The sequence below is a fragment of the Bombina bombina genome, chromosome 1 (genome assembly GCF_027579735.1).
Source record: "Bombina bombina isolate aBomBom1 chromosome 1, aBomBom1.pri, whole genome shotgun sequence".
Taxonomy (NCBI): Eukaryota; Metazoa; Chordata; class Amphibia; order Anura; family Bombinatoridae; genus Bombina; species Bombina bombina.
In genome coordinates, this window is record NC_069499.1 from 1,111,928,539 (window position 1) to 1,111,947,742 (window position 19,204).

The following is a 19,204-nucleotide window of genomic DNA, read 5'->3' on the forward strand; positions in this document are numbered from 1 at the left end:
ATATTCACAGGCCCATATCAGTAAACTTATATTCACAGGCCTATATCAGTAAACTTATATTCACAGGCCCATATCAGTAAACTTATATTCACAGGCCCATATCAGTAAACTTATATTCACAGGCCTATATCAGTGTACTTATATTCACAGGCCTATCTCAGTGCACCTATATTCACAGGCCTATCTCAGTGTACTTATATTCACAGGCCTATCTCAGTGCACCTATATTAACAGGCCTATATCAGTAAACTTATATTCACAGGCCTATATCAGTGTACCTATATTCACAGGCCTATCTCAGTGTACCTATATTCACAGGCCTATCTCGGTATACTTATATTCACAGGCTTATATCCGTGTACCTATATTCACAGGCCTATCTCAGTGTACATCTAAGCACAGGCCTATCTTAGTGTATCTCTATGTACGATATATATACTAGGGGAACTTGTAACGCTTCCCCTCTGAACTAGTAGTGATATTCAACCACCCCCCTATATATATATATATATATATATATATATATATATATATATATATACATATACATACCTGAGGAAAGGGAGCAAATCCCGCCAAAAATCACACAGTGAATAAAATTTGCATCGCCTAAAAAAGTCCATAGTGTGTCGTACTATTGAAGACTTTGGGCTAGATTGCGAGTGGGGCCCTAACAGTTGTGCGCAAACGATAATGGGTTTATCGTATATGTTTGCGCATGTCGAAAGTAGTGCATGTACTACAAGTTGAAAGTAAATATATATACCTATATATAATCATCTATATAAATAAATATATATATATATATACACACCCTGTATAGATGTATATTTTACTAAAGAAATCAAATATATATATATATATATATATGTGTGTATTTATGAATAAATAGAACATATTTTTCTATGTGAATTGTTTGAGCAACTAGTTGTGTGTTAGGTATTTTACGACTTTTTCGCGCTCCATTGTAAGGCTATGGGGGAATACGTTAACGTGATTGCAATATTCTAACTTAGACTTTTTGCGCACGTCAGGTTAGTGCGTTAGTGAAAACATTTTACTTTCAACTTGTGATACTTTCGGTACCCAATGCGCGCAAGAAGCTTAAATCTAGCGGACGTAAGCACAAGTGGTAGTGATAAATAGCGCTCCACTCATTCTCAGGCAGTTGTTCCAAAGAGTGTGGATCCTTATGTGTGTGTTTATATATCTTGTATATATTCTCCAAGACATATATGGAAAAAACTGCAAATATATACTATACTATACTTTGTAAAATATGACAAAAATGTTTAGTATAAGGAATCATCATTCAGGTGCAATGTGCAGTGATAATTTTCTGTAATATAAAATGTGATCAAAGTGAGCGAATGCAGCTAAAAACAGCTCCACAATATTCCTCACAGGCAATGGAGAATAGATATTAAAATAAATAACAATAGACAAGATTCTCTAACATACCAATGAACACTACAGTAAGACTAATCTATCAGATTGGTGTTATTACAATGAGCTCATTAAGAATTGGAGAGTTATTTCATACTTCAGTGTTTTAGCTTCATATGAGAACAATAGGACTCACAGAGAGTTTTCTCATTTGAGAGTTTTTTAATCTAGGCCAATGGTTTTAAAAATATTGGGGGGGGGGGGATCCATGAGAATTGCTTAAAGAATGGAAATTGTCTGAGTAAATGCTCGATTTACAGAGATATTTTCTCACCTAAATCATATGTGGCCAGCCATACAGTATAGTCACTCAGTACTTAAGAGGTACTGTGTATGTATATACTGTATATATATATATATATATATATATATATACAGGGAGTGCAGAATTATTAGGCAAGTTGTATTTTTGAGGATTAATTTTATTATTGAACAACAACCATGTTCTCAATGAACCCAAAAAACTCATTAATATCAAAGCTGAATAGTTTTGGAAGTAGTTTTTAGTTTGTTTTTAGTTATAGCTATTTTAGGGGGATATCTGTGTGTGCAGGTGACTATTACTGTGCATAATTATTAGGCAACTTAACAAAAAACAAATATATACCCATTTCAATTATTTATTTTTACCAGTGAAACCAATATAACATCTCAACATTCACAAATATACATTTCTGACATTCAAAAACAAAACAAAAACAAATCAGTGACCAATATAGCCACCTTTCTTTGCAAGGACACTCAAAAGCCTGCCATCCATGGATTCTGTCAGTGTTTTGATCTGTTCATCATCAACATTGCGTGCAGCAGCAACCACAGCCTCCCAGACACTGTTCAGAGAGGTGTACTGTTTTCCCTCCTTGTAAATCTCACATTTGATGATGGACCACAGGTTCTCAACGGGGTTCAGATCAGGTGAACAAGGAGGCCATGTCATTAGATTTTCTTCTTTTAAACCCTTTCTTGCCAGCCACGCTGTGGAGTACTTGGACGCGTGTGATGGAGCATTGTCCTGCATGAAAATCATGTTTTTCTTGAAGGATGCAGACTTCTTCCTGTACCACTGCTTGAAGAAGGTGTCTTCCAGAAACTGGCAGTAGGACTGGGAGTTGAGCTTGACTCCATCCTCAACCCGAAAAGGCCCCACAAGCTCATCTTTGATGATACCAGCCCAAACCAGTACTCCACCTCCACCTTGCTGGCGTCTGAGTCGGACTGGAGCTCTCTGCCCTTTACCAATCCAGCCACGGGCCCATCCATCTGGCCCATCAAGACTCACTCTCATTTCATCAGTCCATAAAACCTTAGAAAAATCAGTCTTGAGATATTTCTTGGCCCAGTCTTGACGTTTCAGCTTGTGTGTCTTGTTCAATGGTGATCGTCTTTCAGCCTTTCTTACCTTGTCCATGTCTCTGAGTATTGCACACCTTGTGCTTTTGGGCACTCCAGTGATGTTGCAGCTCTGAAATATGGCCAAACTGGTGGCAAGTGGCATCTTGGCAGCTGCACGCTTGACTTTTCTCAGTTCATGGGCAGTTATTTTGCGCCTTGTTTTTTCCACACCCTTCTTGCGACCCTGTTGACTATTTTGAATGAAACGCTTGATTGTTCGATGATCATGCTTCAGAAGCTTTGCAATTTTAAGAGTGCTGCATCCCTCTGCAAGATATCTCACTATTTTTGACTTTTCTGAGCCTGTCAAGTCCTTCTTTTGACCCATTTTGCCAAAGGAAAGGAAGTTGCCTAATAATTATGCACACCTGATATAGGGTGTTGATGTCATTAGACCACACCCCTTCTCATTACAGAGATGCACATCACCTAATATGCTTAATTGGTAGTAGGCTTTCGAGCCTATACAGCTTGGAGTAAGACAACATGCATAAAGAGGATGATGTGGTCAAAATACTCATTTGCCTAATAATTCTGCACTCCCTGTATACTCAGAGACATGGCCAAGGTAAGAAAGGCTGAAAGACGACCACCACTGAACAAGACACACAAGCTGAAACGTCAAGACTGGGCCAAGAAATATCTCAAGACTGATTTTTCTAAGGTTTTATGGACTGATGAAATGAGAGTGAGTCTTGATGGGCCAGATGGATGGGCCCGTGGCTGGATTGGTAAAGGGCAGAGAGCTCCAGTCCAACTCAGACGCCAACAAGGTGGAGGTGGAGTACTGGTTTGGGCTGGTATCATCAAATATGAGCTTGTGGGGCCTTTTCGGGTTGAGGATGGAGTCAAGCTCAACTCCCAGTCCTACTGCCAGTTTCTGGAAGACACCTTCTTCAAGCAGTGGTACAGGAAGAAGTCTTCATCCTTCAAGAAAAACATGATTTTCATGCAGGACAATGCTCCATCACACGCGTCCAAGTACTCCACAGCGTGGCTGGCAAGAAAGGGTATAAAAGAAGAAAATCTAATGACATGGCCTCCTTGTTCACCTGATCTGAACCCCATTGAGAACCTGTGGTCCATCATCAAATGTGAGATTTACAAGGAGGGAAAACAGTACACCTCTCTGAACAGTGTCTGGGAGGCTGTGGTTGCTGCTGCACGCAATGTTGATGGTGAACAATCAAAACACTGACAGAATCCATGGATGGCAGGCTTTTGAGTGTCCTTGCAAAGAAAGGTGGCTATATTGGTCACTGATTTGTTTTTGTTTTGTTTTTGAATGTCAGAAATGTATATTTGTGAATGTTGAGATGTTATATTGGTTTCACTGGTAAAAATAAATAATTGAAATGGGTATATATTTGTTTTTTGTTAAGTTGCCTAATAATTATGCACAGTAATAGTCACCTGCACACACAGATATCCCCCTAAAATAGCTATAACTAAAAACAAACTAAAAACTACTTCCAAAACTATTCAGCTTTGATATTAATGAGTTTTTTGGGTTCATTGAGAACATGGTTGTTGTTCAATAATAAAATTAATCCTCAAAAATACAACTTGCCTAATAATTCTGCACTCCCTGTATATATATATATATATATATATATATATATATATATATATATATATATATATATACACATACTGTATATAAGAAGCGCATCATAAACCCTCCCAGTATCTCACTTAAGTTGATGTGTAATCATCTCTTCTTCGTTCAGATATTTTAGCCTCTCCTCCTCCACCAGTGCCCGCTGCCTCTGTAACGGGTCTTCATGTTTGCGCAAGGTGTCTGTTACCCGCACGCTGATTTCTGTTTCTGTACGTTTCAGCATGCTGCGAATTGTCTCCTGGTTCTGGAGCTGCGGAGAAGAAAAGATAAAAAGCAACAGCATTACCACAATTGTTTTAAAAAAAAAAACTCTTTCTAATTCTAACAATTCTTTTTCACAATGATTTACTCATACTTCAGTAATATCAAGGATTTATCTATATATTTAATCTGTATTATCTTCTGTTGCCCAAAATGTACAAGCTGTGCATATATGATATGTGTGTGGGTAAAATAGAGGCAATCCTGGTTGGTTGATCTGATATTAATCACGACTGTAAATGGATGGATTCTGTGACAAAAAACAGACCCTGCACACTCTTTTAGGAGGTTTAAAAGTTAGTTGGCTCCAATTGAGGAGGAACTAGCTTCAGAGAGAACTTTAAGGGTGTATCTTATTGGTGATTAAAGCTAGCTGATTGGGAAATTAGGTTTATGAGGACTTTATTCTGATTAGAAGGGGGATGGTTGTGGAATTGGGGTAGAAAAAGTGTTGAGGGTATAGGTCACTAGTCATTTTTTTGTTTTTGTTTATATCTTTGACATTTTTCACAAAATACAAACATGTTATGGATATATAGAACAGCTTCAATAATGTCAACATCAACATATAAGGTATTCTCAGAAACAACGAAAAAACATAGGAGATACTCAAAAATTTCATGTAGAAATATTACCCACTTATAACAATTATAACCAAAACATGAGACATCTATATCCATTATCTAAGCAGTGCTTATTATGTAAAAAAGTAATATAAAAAACACAAAGAAAGAATAAATAAAAAATGGGATTGAGAAACATAAATTTATATCTAGGTACTAGGTGAAAATATATCAATTGTTAAAAAAGAAAGTAGCATTATTTTTTAAGGGGGGGGGGGGGTTCAGGGAACATATTATCAACCCAAGGAAATGAGTAAAGGGCAAAAAAAAAAAAAAGAACTAGCTAGTTTAGTTTAGATATCAGTTCGGACATTTCATGGTATAAGTCCATTCGGTAAGTTGTCTGAAAGTTGTATAGCACTTTTTAGGGATTGCTACGGCAAACGTTTTGTGGCTTGCCGCAGATAATGACGATAGACATGAGATACTGTTGCTATTATACTATATCAGCTCCCACAGAAAGTAACAGGTGTCACTATTTCATACTTGGGCTGCTGAACTGTCTGTAGCTTGTGTGAGCTGTAGCTGCTATTCATCATGACAAGGCTGCCACCATTATGTTGTTCTGGTGCTATCAATAACAGCAAGCACAGGATCATGGATTGTTTTTAGACCATTTCAACATCTTGGCCACTGAATCAAACAACATTCCAAACCCAAACAGTTTTAGAAATAACTGCCCATCCTTATGTCACCATAGCTGTGCTGACATCACCATTATTAAATCAGAACTAGCCTGTTTAGCACAGATCCCCCACCAGTCACTTCCCTGCACACCTTCTTTTGCACCAGCTACATCCCTAGTACGTCCTCCTTGGAATATTAAAGGGACACTGAACCCAAATGTTTTCTTTTGTGATTCAGTATCCAATTTTAAGCAACTTTCTAATTTACTTCTATTATCAATTTTTCTTCGTTCTCTTGCAATCTTTATTTGAAAAAGAAGGCATCTAAGCTAAGGAGCCAGCAAAGTTTTGGTTCAGAACAATGGACAGCACTTGTTTATTAGTGCTGTCCAATTAGCAAGGACAACCCAGGTTGTTCACCAAAAATAAGCCGGCATCTAAACTTACATTCTTGCTTTTCAAATAAACATACCAAGAGAATGAAGAAAAATTGATAATAGGAGTAAATTAGAAAGTTGCTAAAAATTGCATGCTCTATCTGAATCACAAAAGAAAAAAGTTGGGTTCAGTGTCCCTTTAATATTATACAGGGTTGCATTTTGTTCCAATAGTATCCCAATGCAAGAACCGAGAGAGACTCACACTTGCTACACAGGTACTATAAACGCTAAATAAACCTGCTCTTATAGGCAGAACTATGACAAGTTGTGCACTGTATCAGATTCGTTTTTATAAATCACTTTATACTGTTTTTTAAACCCCTGCTGTTTGCTTCTTCCTTCACCCAAATCTACATTTTTCCATCTAAACAGATGCAAACTTCAATAGCAATTACTGGCCATTTCCAATCTAACATCACGTATAATGGCAGATTTCACACAGCTTTGTACCAACAGTGTAGAAGCCTTACGAACACGTCTAACACACGCACAGTTCTTTCCGCCATCCTTTGTCAACCTTTAAAGGCCATGCTGCCCCACTAGAGATCTCATTCATAAGCCCTTCAACTTGTGTGATGGATCTGATACATTACACACTTACTGAGGGGCCCCATTTGTACAAACAATACTTGCTTTAAAGGGACAGTAAAGTCATAATTATACATTCATGATTTAGATGGAACATACAATTTTAAACAACTTTCCAATGTACTTCTATTATTTAATTTGCTTCCTTCTCCTGTTATCCTTTCCTGAAAGTTTTATCTAGGTAAGCTCAGGAGCAGCAAAGAACCCAGGTTCTAGCTGCTGATTGGTGTATATATACCGATTGTCATTGGCTCGCCCATGTGTTCAGTTAGAAACCAGTAGTGCATTGCTGCTCCTTCAACAAATGATACCAATTGAATAAAGCACATTTGATAATAGAAGTTGTTTAAAATTGCATGTTCTACCTAAATCAGGAAAGAACATTTTTGGGTTTCATGTCTCTTTAACTTAGTTATCCTAATATGTCCAGAAATGGATCCATGGGTATCAAATCTGCTATTTCACTGCTAAATCTCCTTCTTTATACAAACACTGCTCTTTCTTGCTCTGTTTTGCCATTTAAAACACCAGTTTCTCTTGAAACAAAGCATTTTATCATTGACACTTTGTAGGACACAGTGTTCCAAGCTCTAGTATGTGACAGGAGGACAAAATGCCCCACTAGCTATTACACATATATATAGATGGATGCGCCTGAGGATATCCACTTGTTGTTATGTAAGAGAGTGTTTTTAATGTACGCTGTTAAAGGGCATGTACTGCAAAGGTGAGAGAGGGCATCCAAAGACGTGTGTTGTATGTAGTTCATATCTGCTGTTCAAATGCTCTGTCTGCTAAGTGAATTTCTAAAGAATTTATTTTCACACAATTAATAAACTTCCTTCTTTTAGATGACTAATATGTGAGGAAAGGATTGAAAACAAATACTTAATAATCTGATAAGTATCCTCTAGAAATTTTTATAAAGATAAAGGGCCAGATTACGAGTGGAGTGCTAAAAGTTAAGCCCAAGTGAAAAGAGGTTTATCGCAGGTGTTTGCGTACATCAGGTTTTTCCCTCATAAGATGAAAGTAAACGCGATCCTCAGAGCTTTGGTTTACTGTTTAGCAAAACTAAATAGTGTCACAAAACACACCAAAAATACATTACAAAGTACAAAAAGTACAGTTACACTAATAATAACATCATCTAATAAAAAATATTTAAAAAAATATTGCACCAAAAAATTATAAGGGCTCAAAGAGATGAGGTCTCATGCGTTAGACACAAGCAAAGGGTTTTAACATAGAGATACATACATATACATGTCTAAATATGTATATGTATGTATGTATGTATGTATATATATATATATATATGTGTGTTTACATGTGTGTACAGATGCATTCATGTATTTATATGTGTACATATGTATTTACAGACATATATATATATATATATATATATATATATATATATATATATATATATATATACAGTATATACACATATAAACACATAAATGAATATGTATACATATATAGACATATACAGTTGGAGTATGCATTGGAGACCTTTGCAGTAGATGAAAACATGTAATAGCATATTTATACAATATTCATATTTAATAAAGGTTTTAACTATGTATTTACTGTACATATTTCACATTCTAATGTTCTGCACATAGCAGAATATGTTCTATTTATTTTTAAATAGATATTCCTATATATCTGTATATACCTATACCTATATACAATCATCTATATATAGGTATACATATATATTTGTGCAAACATCATATATATATATATATATATATATATATATATATATATATATACAGTATATATATATATATATGTGTGTGTGTGTATGTATGTATATGTATTTATGAATAAATAGAACATATTCTTCTATATGAAGAACATTGGAATGTGAAATATTCATATTTTCATGTCGGTTAGTGCACTTGTGAATATGCGATCGGGTTTGCATGCGAGTAGCGTGTTCTTTTTTCCCCACTTTTTAGCTCCATTGACTTATATGGGGGAATATGTTATTGCGCATGCAATATTCTAACTTTGGCTATTTACACGTGCTGTGTTAGCGCGCGAGCAAAAACGTTTCAATTTGTAATAAGAGTGCTACCTACACGCGCAAAAAGCTTACTTCCGCTTTTTACCACTCCACTTGTAATCTGGCCCCCAATTATTATAATTCATAATAACGATTATAATATTTACAGCAATAATGTAAAAAAAAATAGGCATACATTAATAGAAAGGAACAGAACAAGAAGGGTAAAAGAGAAGGGAAAGGGGAAGGTAGTCAATCTCCGAATGGAGAAAGTTAGGTAGTACAAAGGAAGATTGACAATGTGAAGATTGGAAGTGACCATCTTTAAGCACTAAGAATTAGACAAGAATTGAACAAGATTGGAAGAAGATTTGAGGCAAGCTAAAATATTTTTAACAGTTAATGCTTTAGTATGTTTTAAGGACTGCTTTTCATTTTAACAGTCTCATGCCTAATCCCCAGGCATGCTCACATGCTCATACCTTACCCTTCTCCACATGCAGTTTATATTGGCCCCTCTCTCCTTTCTTCTCAATACCTTAGCTCACATAAACTACTCTCCATTTTAAAATCTTTGTCACTAAACTGCACCACCTCACAGAAATACCCCCACTGCTATAAATCTCATTCTCACCTACTCCTACTTTCCATCTTGCTGCTTTTAGCATCAGGGACATCTCTCCAAATCCTGGACCCTCCCTCATTCCCACTATTAACCAATCATGCAGTCCTTATAGAAATGTTAACAAAAGCAACACATAACCTAATTTCTATCCCATGCATCCCATATGCACACACTCCTTTCACTTGTGCACTATGGAATTCTCGTTCTGTCTGCAACAAACTTACAACCATTCCATTGCTTGTACCTCCACAACTGCGCAAAACATCACGCCGTCAGTTACAGCCATGGCACACTCATCGAAGTGGGAAGAACAAACCCAGGTACTAAAACAAAGATTTATCGACAGAGGATATAAAGAGACATTACTGGAAGAAAAAATCAAAGAAGTCAAAGCCATTGATAGAAAAACCCTCCTAAAATATAAAACCAGAGAGAGGACAGTGACATCCGAAGACAGTATAGATGTCCCGCTTATCACAGAATACTGTGAAAACAAACACATCATAGAGAAGATCTACAGAAAGCACTGGCCACTTTTAAAAGACGATGATGTCTTGGGAGAATTACTAATGCCACACCCGAAATTTATTTACAGGAAAACAAACAATTTAAAGAACAGACTGGCACCGAGTGTTCCTAAACAGAAAATGGGTGCAGTGGTAGGTCAATATAACAAGAAGATAAAAGGTTTTTTCCCGTGCCCGAATTGTAAAGCGTGCAGAAATGGCTGGAAAACAACCTCATTCTCATCTGCACATATGAAGGAAAAATTTATGATCAACGATCTAATAAGATGTGGAGACCATAATGTCATATATCTTATTGAATGTCCATGCAAATTACAATATGTAGGACAAACTTCCAGACAATTGAAAGACAGAATGAGGGAGCACATACTATGTATAGAGAAAAAAAGAATAGATACAGCACTATACAAACACTTTACAATAAAACATGGAGGAAACATCAGAGATATGAAATTCTGTGGAATAGAAATAGTGAGAAAAAATTGGAGAGGGGGTAACCACGAACAAAAATTACTCTTACACGAGTCCAAATGGATTTTCTCACTGAACAGTTTGTACCCAAAGGGTCTGAATAATAGGGAAGACCTCTCGCACTTATTCAGCCTCACAAAATAGAGTTTAATCATTGATTAATAGAGTCACCTATGCTCCATCAAATCACAGCTCACTTCTATCCACCTCACCCAGAAACATAGATCCTATCAGGTCTTTTCCACCTGACAAGTGTAGGTATACTGATAGCATGGATTCCCTTCTATAAGACGGGTTTACTTACCTATGTGCGTAATAGAAAAGAGACCTCCACTGTCTTCCCAGTCCTCTCCCATTATTGAAGCATCCCACACATTGGCCCCATCTAGTGTCTACATTATATGGTCCTATCTGGTTTTACAATCATGTTATGTTTAAAGTTTTAATTATAATATTAATTTTAAATACTAATACAATGAGGATTATAATAATTCTGGGATTTTGTATTTTAAAAATATTCTAAAAGCTTTTAGAAAAGTTTGGGGTATTTTAAGAAGTTTGAACATATTTTAAGCAATTTGAAACCATTTTTGATTTGGCATTCTGTTGAAATATGAGCTTGAGCAGTTATTTGTACTACTGTCACTCTGATTTTAGGAGGTATTCATTGTATAGCCAGTTCCATATGGCATTCTATTAGTATCAGTGTTATCCTGATTTCATTTTATTTTATCTTATTCCATGTAACCCGATTGTATTTTTATTGTATTTTTGGTGAACTGTATTTTGGATTATTTAGATTATTTTAATATTTTAATTATCTTATATTATTTTATTTTAAATTATTTTAAATAATTTAAAATTGTTTTACTAATTTACTCGAGTCTGAGTATGGTAACACAAACTATACCATAGGCACTTGGATTTGGTTACATCACAATATTTACTCATGTACCCAAACATACCGCCATATATCCAGCACTTATTAATAGGCAGCTTAGATTTATTCTCACATTAGTCTCTGTGTGGTAGTGTAACCTATCGAAACCGGAAGTATTAGACAATCACGATACCGGAAAACAACAGAAACCGGAAGTGCTATGACATAGCGAAACCGGAAGTGCTAATATGCGCTAACCGGAAGTATAAATATGTGCCGAACAGAGGTAATAAAGAGAAAGAATGAAAGTAAAGGCAGCTTTAGCTAAAAGATAAAGTAGTCGCCATATGATATACAAAGGGAGTTAGGTCAATACCTAAATAGATAGCTATCGAAGTATGATAGCATCACTAACCCACAGGATATGAGCCAACATTAGAAAAACCGGAAGTAAACATGACAAACACTAGCGAAACCGGAAGTGTAGGTGGAATACAAATTTATCATACTTAGGATGCCAACTAAGGGCACATAGACAAAGCAAATAGCCCAAATTGAAATGGCCCCAAGAACACAATAATAGTTAAGACTCATAAATTAATATTTTGATCTTTTAAGAGTACATTTTAAAACTAAACTTTTGCCCATACCCACAATGCACCTAACCGGAAGGGGGCGTGGCCTACTAGCTTTTTGGCGCCCAAACATTAGCAACAGCTCCTATAAATTCTCTCAGCTTACTCACAATGTTAGTCTTGATAAAGGCCAGGAGTACATGGCCGAAACGCGTCGACTGATTTGAGTAAGCATAATACTGATATACCCACTTAACAGTTTGTATATATTATAGTATTGTTTGTTTTCTTTACAGGTTTTTGCACAATGTTATTTGGTTTTTGATTGGATCATACTGAGCTACAACTTCATTGCACAGAAATCACTATATCACATTGGACACTTTTTTAATCACCTTGAATACTCACTTTTTGCCACATAAACTGGAGGATTCTCACATTTTTTGCAAGGTTACACATTTTTTCTACATTTTTTCTACATTTTTTCTACATTTTTTTCACATTAAGTGATCACACATTTTTGGATTTTCCATTTTCTCACCATTTCAGGCACAGGACACACACTGCTTTGGAATTATTTCAGAATTGGTCACGGACAGAGACACTAATTTTTTTTTGCCATATTGTGATTTAATTGGACAAATATAACCATAAGAACATTTACCACCATCTGGACTGTTTCTAAATAAACTACTCCAATTAGGACACGTGGCCTAATTAGGATACTTGGTCTATAAGATCAATTATTGCAAAAAGGTTTTTATTGTGCATTCCCATTTTTTGCATTTATTTTATTGTAACATGGATCCATGATTTTATATGATTGTTATTTTTATTTCTATTTTTAGGACTGTGTATGTTTTTAGGTAGATCTGAGATATTTTAACATTTTTGTGTGGATTAAACATTGATATACATTCTTAAAGTTTACAACTAATTTATAGTTATTATACTATTTGTACATTGATTCCACCAACGTCAACAAGAGAACCTACATTGTGGACACCGCTCTATCAGTCTAACAGGTGTCCCCATTCCCTACCTCAGCCTTTTTTGGCGCTCACCTCCACCCCCATCTATTTTCTACACTCATCGAACACGCTATTTGCAAAAATGCTCCCATATTGCTGAGTGTGTCCGAAGGAAAACTCACTCTGAACCTGATTTCATACACTATAAGTTTATTCTTTGTTCATACACTTCTGCCATTCACTTAGCCAAGCAAACCTACTTCTCTTCTCTCATATCTACTCTTTCCACAAACCTTAAACGACTCTTCTCCACCTTCAACTCTCTCCTCTACCCACCTACTCCACTCCCTCCGTCTGTCTTTAGTGCTCAAGACCTGGCTGACTACTTTCTAAACAAAACACATACTATCCAAAGCAACATTTCAACACCAACCTGTAATCTTCAAACTCCAGGCCCAGTTTCTCCCACTGCCACCCTCCGCATCTTCCATCCAGCCACTGAGAATGAAGTTTCTTCACTACTATCTACCTCACATCTCACTAGTCACTACCTGCCCACTCGACCCTATCCCTTCCCATCTAATACCCTCCCTGTCTTCAACCCTCCCTCCTGCTCTTACTCACATCTTCAACCTATCTCTCTCTACCGGTTCACTCCCATCTTCATTCAAATATGCAAAGGTCACTCCCATACTCAAAAAACCCTCCCTTGACCCTAACTCTCCTGAAAGCTACCACCCCATATCACTGCTTCCACTAACATCAAAACTCCTTGAAAAACTAGTTTACAACCGCCTAACCCACTTCCTGTCCACCAACTCCTTGGTTGACCCCCTGCAATCTGGATTCCGCCCCAAACACTCAACTGAGACTGCCCTTACCAAGGTTCCGAACGATCTTCTTTCTGCTAAAAGCAATGGCCACTACTCTATACTTATCTTACTTTACCTCTCAGCTGCCTTTGACACAGTTGACCACCCCCTCCTACTACAGACCCTTAGCTCTTTTGGCATCTGTGACACTGCTCTTTCTTGGATTCACTCTTATCTTTCTCACAGGTCTTTTTCTGTGTCATTTGCTGGTGACTCCTCCTTTCCAATGTCTCTATTTGTTGGAGTACCTCAAGGATCAGTTCTGGGTCCTCTACTCTTTTCCATTTATACTTCTTCACTGAGTAAACTTATCAACAGCTAAGGCTTCAAATATCACCTCTATGCTGATGACACCCAGATATACCTCTCCACCCGTGCTCTCTCTCCCTCTGTCCTTTCTTATGTCAGCGACTGCTTATCTGGTATTTCTTCCTGGATGGCCTCTCACCACCTTAAGTTTAACATTTTCAAGACTGAGCTCCTTCCAATCCCCCCCTCTAGCTCTACGCGGACTTCTGACTTTTCTATCCCTGTCGACGGCATCACCATCTCCCCATCACCCCAAGTTCGCTGCCTCGGAGTTACACTTGACTCAAATCTATCCTTCGTCCCCCCACATCCAATCGCTTTCCTCATCCTGCCGCAACCACCTACGCAATATTTCCAAGATTCACCCTTTTCTGAGTGCTATCAACACAAAGCAAATAATCCACTCCCTTGTTATTTCCAGACTTGACTACTGCAATAACCTACTTACTGGCCTTCCTCTCTCCCGCCTCTTCCCTCTTCAATCCATCCTAAATGCCTCTGCAAGGCTAATCCACCTTTCCCGTCGCTCTGCATCTGCTGCACCTCTCTGCGAGTCCCTTCATTGTCTCCCCATTCACAGCAGAATTAAATTCTAAATCTTCACCCTCATATACAAAGCTCTCACCAATGCCGCTCCCCTCTACCTATCCTCTCTTGTCAAAAAGTACACTCCAGCCCGCCCACTAAAATCCAACAATGACCTGCTCCTTGCATCTTTAACTATCACCTCTTCCCATGCTAGACTACAGGACTTCTGTCGTGGTGCAGCACCTACCCTCTGGAACACTCTACCTTGTGCTGTCAGGCTTTCCCCTAATCTTTCTTCATTTAAACGCTCCCTGAAGATGTTTTTGTTCAGAGAAGCCTACCACCCAACTCAGTAATAAATTAATTCCACTCACCTAAAAGTTCCCTCATCTAACTCTGTATTAACATCTTGCTCACTCTTGCAGTCCTCACCTCCTGTTTCTCAACCTCCTACCCTCCAAGATTGTAAGTTCCCACTGGAATAGGGCCCTCAATTCCTCCTGTAAATTTTGCCTTGTCTTGTACAAGTTTTATATCATTGTCTTATATAAATGAATAGTACTCCTGGTCAGCCCTGCTGAATATATTGGCTCAATATAAATAAAGTATAATAATAATGAATAGTGACAGATATTTGGAGAGAGTTTGCTGTTGGAAATAGCAGATACATTAAAGGAAATCATCGGAGACAGCATAATAAAAATAAATAAGAAACACATTGATAAATGCTTAGGCACTGCCTAGTGATACAGTGAACCTCACAATGTTCAATCCATCCCTGTGGGTACCTGTAGTTTCTTGAGTTGCTGCAGCTGATTCCGCAGCTCGTTGGCATTGTGCTGAAGGTCATGGAGGTGAAGCTGCATGTGTAACCGCGATATAGCTTTGCTTTGGTCTGCAGGGGTAGCTGAGCCTGCAGATGTTAAGGTAGGAGTGGACTGGGGGGTTCCTATGCTGGGATGTCCAGTGGCTGAAAAAGAGGAGAAAGTAATATTATGCCACCTGGCATTAATACAGCAATGACTATCACCAGTGTTGCGATTATGACTGTTATTGTTTTACGGAGCCCCAAACCAAAAATGTAGATAAACATAAGAATTTGTACAAATAATTTATTAAATCAGTATCTCTAAACCTCTCAAAAAACTAATTATTATAGTTAACATGTGTTTAGCTGCTACTAAGCAACTACAGGTTGGGTTTGCTATACCATAGGAAAGATCTACGCACCCGTTGTATTAAATGCACCATCAGTTGCTGGTTCCATCTTCTCACTGCAAAGAAAAGTAATGTTTCTGAGCACACAATCACATGATCAGTTGGTACTTAATTAGTTCCTTCATTAGTATATTAGTACCTGGGGCTATCACTATCAGAACCGCGCATGAGTGCGCTCTGCACCAGTCCTGTCAAACTAGCAATCTGCTTCTCCATGGCTTCCATTCTCTCCCTACAAGGACAGAAATCCATTGGTTAGTTAAAGGGATATTAAACAGTGCTCCTTCGGTACAAACAAATATGTTAAATCAAAGTAGACCTAAAAAGAAACATATTGTGTAAAAACAGCAAATAACTTACTTGTTTTCTTGCATAATGAGCACTTACAATTCTCAGTGTAGCCCCTGCCCTCAGTGTGATATGGGAGCTGACATCTTTGAAACTTGGGTTACATTCTGACTAATCTAGGCATGAGCAAGTCTGACTGCCTGTTATATAGTCTATTCACTTAATAGTAACCAGCCTATAAGCTTTATTTCATCAGGCTAAGATAAACCTTCCTGCAGAGGCCTCTTCTCCTTGTAAGGCTGTGACAGGAAGTAAAGAACAAGCACAAATGTAGGGGGGGGGGAAGAAATAAAAGGTAAAATCCATTTAGACAGATGAATAATACATCTGACACAGCTTCATGCTTTTTTATTACAACAATGAAGCAGACTGTTTAACATCCCTTTAATAAGCTTGCTTTTTATATCTCTAACTCATTCTGGAACAGAACTTTATTGCTTTCTAATTTTTGAACACTGATAGCCAGTGAGTGTATCCAGACTGAAGACTTCACCGCCTGGAACAGGACCTTCTCCGCCGGTCTTCAGGACAGGTAAGGAGCACTTGGGGGTTAGACTTAGGTTTTTTTAAGGGGGGATTGGGTGGGTTAGAGTAGGGGTATGTGGGTGGTGGGTTGTAATGGGGGGGGGGGGTTGTTGTTTTTTTTACAGGCAAAAGAGCTGATTACTTTGGGGCAATGCCCCACAAAAGGCCCTTTTAAGGGCTGGTAATAGAGCTGTTTACTTTTGTAATTTAGATTAGGGTAGGGACATTTTTTTATTTTGGGGGGCTTTGTTATTTTATTAGGGGGCTTAGAATAGGTGTAATTAGCTTAAAAATCTTGTAATCTTTTTTAATTTTTTGTAATTTAGTGTTTTTTTTTTTTGTAATTTAGTTTAGTGTATTTAATTGTATTTTAGTTTAGATATTTGTAGTTTATTTAATGAATTTATTGATAGTGTATGTGTATTTGTAACTTAGGTTAGGATTTATTTTACAGGTAAATTGGTAATTATTTTAACTAGGTAGCTATTAAATAGTTAACTATTTAATAGCTATTGTACCTAGTTAAAATAAATACCAAGTTACCTGTAAAATAAATATAAACCCTAAAATAGCTACAATGTAATTATTAATTATATTGTAGCTATCTTAGGGTTTATTTTATAGGTAAGTATTTAGTTTTAAATAGGAATAATTTAGTTTATATTATTAATATTATTTAGATTTATTTTAATAATAATTAAGTTAGAGTTAGATAGGGTTAATATAGTTAATATATATAATATAATAACTATATTAACTATATTAACCCTAATATAATTAGGGTTAATATAGTTAATATAGGTGGCGGCAGTGTAGGGGGGTCAGATTAGGGGTTAATATATTTAATATAGGTAGCGGCGGTGTAGGGGGATTAGATTAGGGGGTAATACATTTATTATAGGTGGCGGCGGTATAGGGGGATTTAGATTACAGGCAAAAGAGCTGATTACTTTGTGACAATGCCCTGCAAAAAGCCCTTTTAAGGGCTGGTAAAAGAGCTGATTACTTTGGGGCAATGCCCCGCAAAAAGCCCTTTTAAGGGCTGGCAATAGAGCTGGTTACTTTGGGGCAATGCCATGCAAAAAGCCCTTTTCAGGGCTATTTGTAGGGTTAGACTTAGGTTCAGTGTTAGGGAAATTGTAGTATTTTAGGGGTTAATTTAATATAGGTGGTGGCAGTATAGGGGGATTACATTAGGGGTTAATTAATTTAATATAGGTGGCGGCGGTGTAGGGGGATTAGATTAGGGGTTAATAATTTTAATATAGGTGGCGGCGGTGTAGGGGGATTAGATTAGGGGTTAATATATTTAATATAGGTGGCGGCGGTGTAGGGGGATTAGATTACATTAGAGGCAAAAGAGCTGATTACTTTGTGACAATGCCCCGCAAAAAGCCCTTTTAAGGGCTGGTAAAAGAGCTGGTTACTTTGGGGCGATGCCCCGCAAAAGGCCCTTTTAAGGGCTGGTAATAGAGCTGGTTACTTTGGGGCAATGCCACGCAAAAAGCCCTTTTCAGGGCTATTTTTAATTTAGTTTAGGGTAGGGACAGTTTAGTATTTTAGGGGTAATAAATTTATTATAGGTGGCAGCGGTGTAGGGGGATTAGATTAGGGGTTAATATATTTAATATAGGTGGCAGCGGTGTAGGAGGATTAGATTAGGGGTTAATACATTTAAAATAGGTGGTGGTGGTGTAGGGGGATTAGATTAGGGGGTAATATAGTTAAAATAGGTGGCGGCGGTGTAGGGGGCTCACATTAGGGGGTAATAATTTTAATATAGATGGCGGCGGTGTAGGGGGATTACATTAGGGGTTAATAATTTTAATGTAGGTGGCGACGGTGTAGGGGGATCACATTAGGGGGTTAGACATTTAATGTAGGTGGCGGCGGGGTCCGGGAGCGGCGGTTTAGGGGTTAAACACTTTATTAGGGATTGCGGCAGGGGATCGCGGTTGACAGATATATAGACATTGCGCATGCGTTAGGTGTTAGGTTTTATTTAGCAGTTCGCGGTTGACAGGTAGATAGACAATGCGCATGCATTAGGTGTTAGGTTTTATTTTGCAGCTAGTTTAGGGAGCTACGGCTTAATACGCCTGCAATTTGTGGCAAGGTGAAAATGGAGTAAGATTTCTCCATTTTCGCCACGTAAGTCCTTACGCTGTACATTGGATACCAAACTGCGCTGGTTTGGTATACCTGTCTATGGGCCAAAAAACTACGGCCGAAGGCAGAAATATACGAGCGTAACTTCTATGTTACGCCGTATATCTGATACCAAACCAGTGCAAATTTTGGCGTCGCCGGCTTTTGCGGGCGACGCTGCATATCGGATCGG

The 19,204-nt window shown here is 37.6% G+C and overlaps 1 protein-coding gene across 1 annotated transcript in view; it reads right to left on the reverse strand.

Annotated features, from left to right (window-relative positions):
- SRCIN1 (SRC kinase signaling inhibitor 1) overlaps positions 1-19,204 on the reverse strand; it is a 412,206-nt gene that overhangs the window by 105,727 nt on the left and 287,275 nt on the right. The window contains exons 7-10 of the mRNA XM_053697741.1: positions 16,130-16,222; positions 16,003-16,046; positions 15,561-15,742; positions 4,534-4,709 (exon numbers count right to left, since the gene is read on the reverse strand). Coding sequence (XP_053553716.1) covers positions 4,534-4,709; positions 15,561-15,742; positions 16,003-16,046; positions 16,130-16,222 — 495 coding nt within the window. The remainder of the gene's footprint in view (positions 1-4,533; positions 4,710-15,560; positions 15,743-16,002; positions 16,047-16,129; positions 16,223-19,204) is intronic.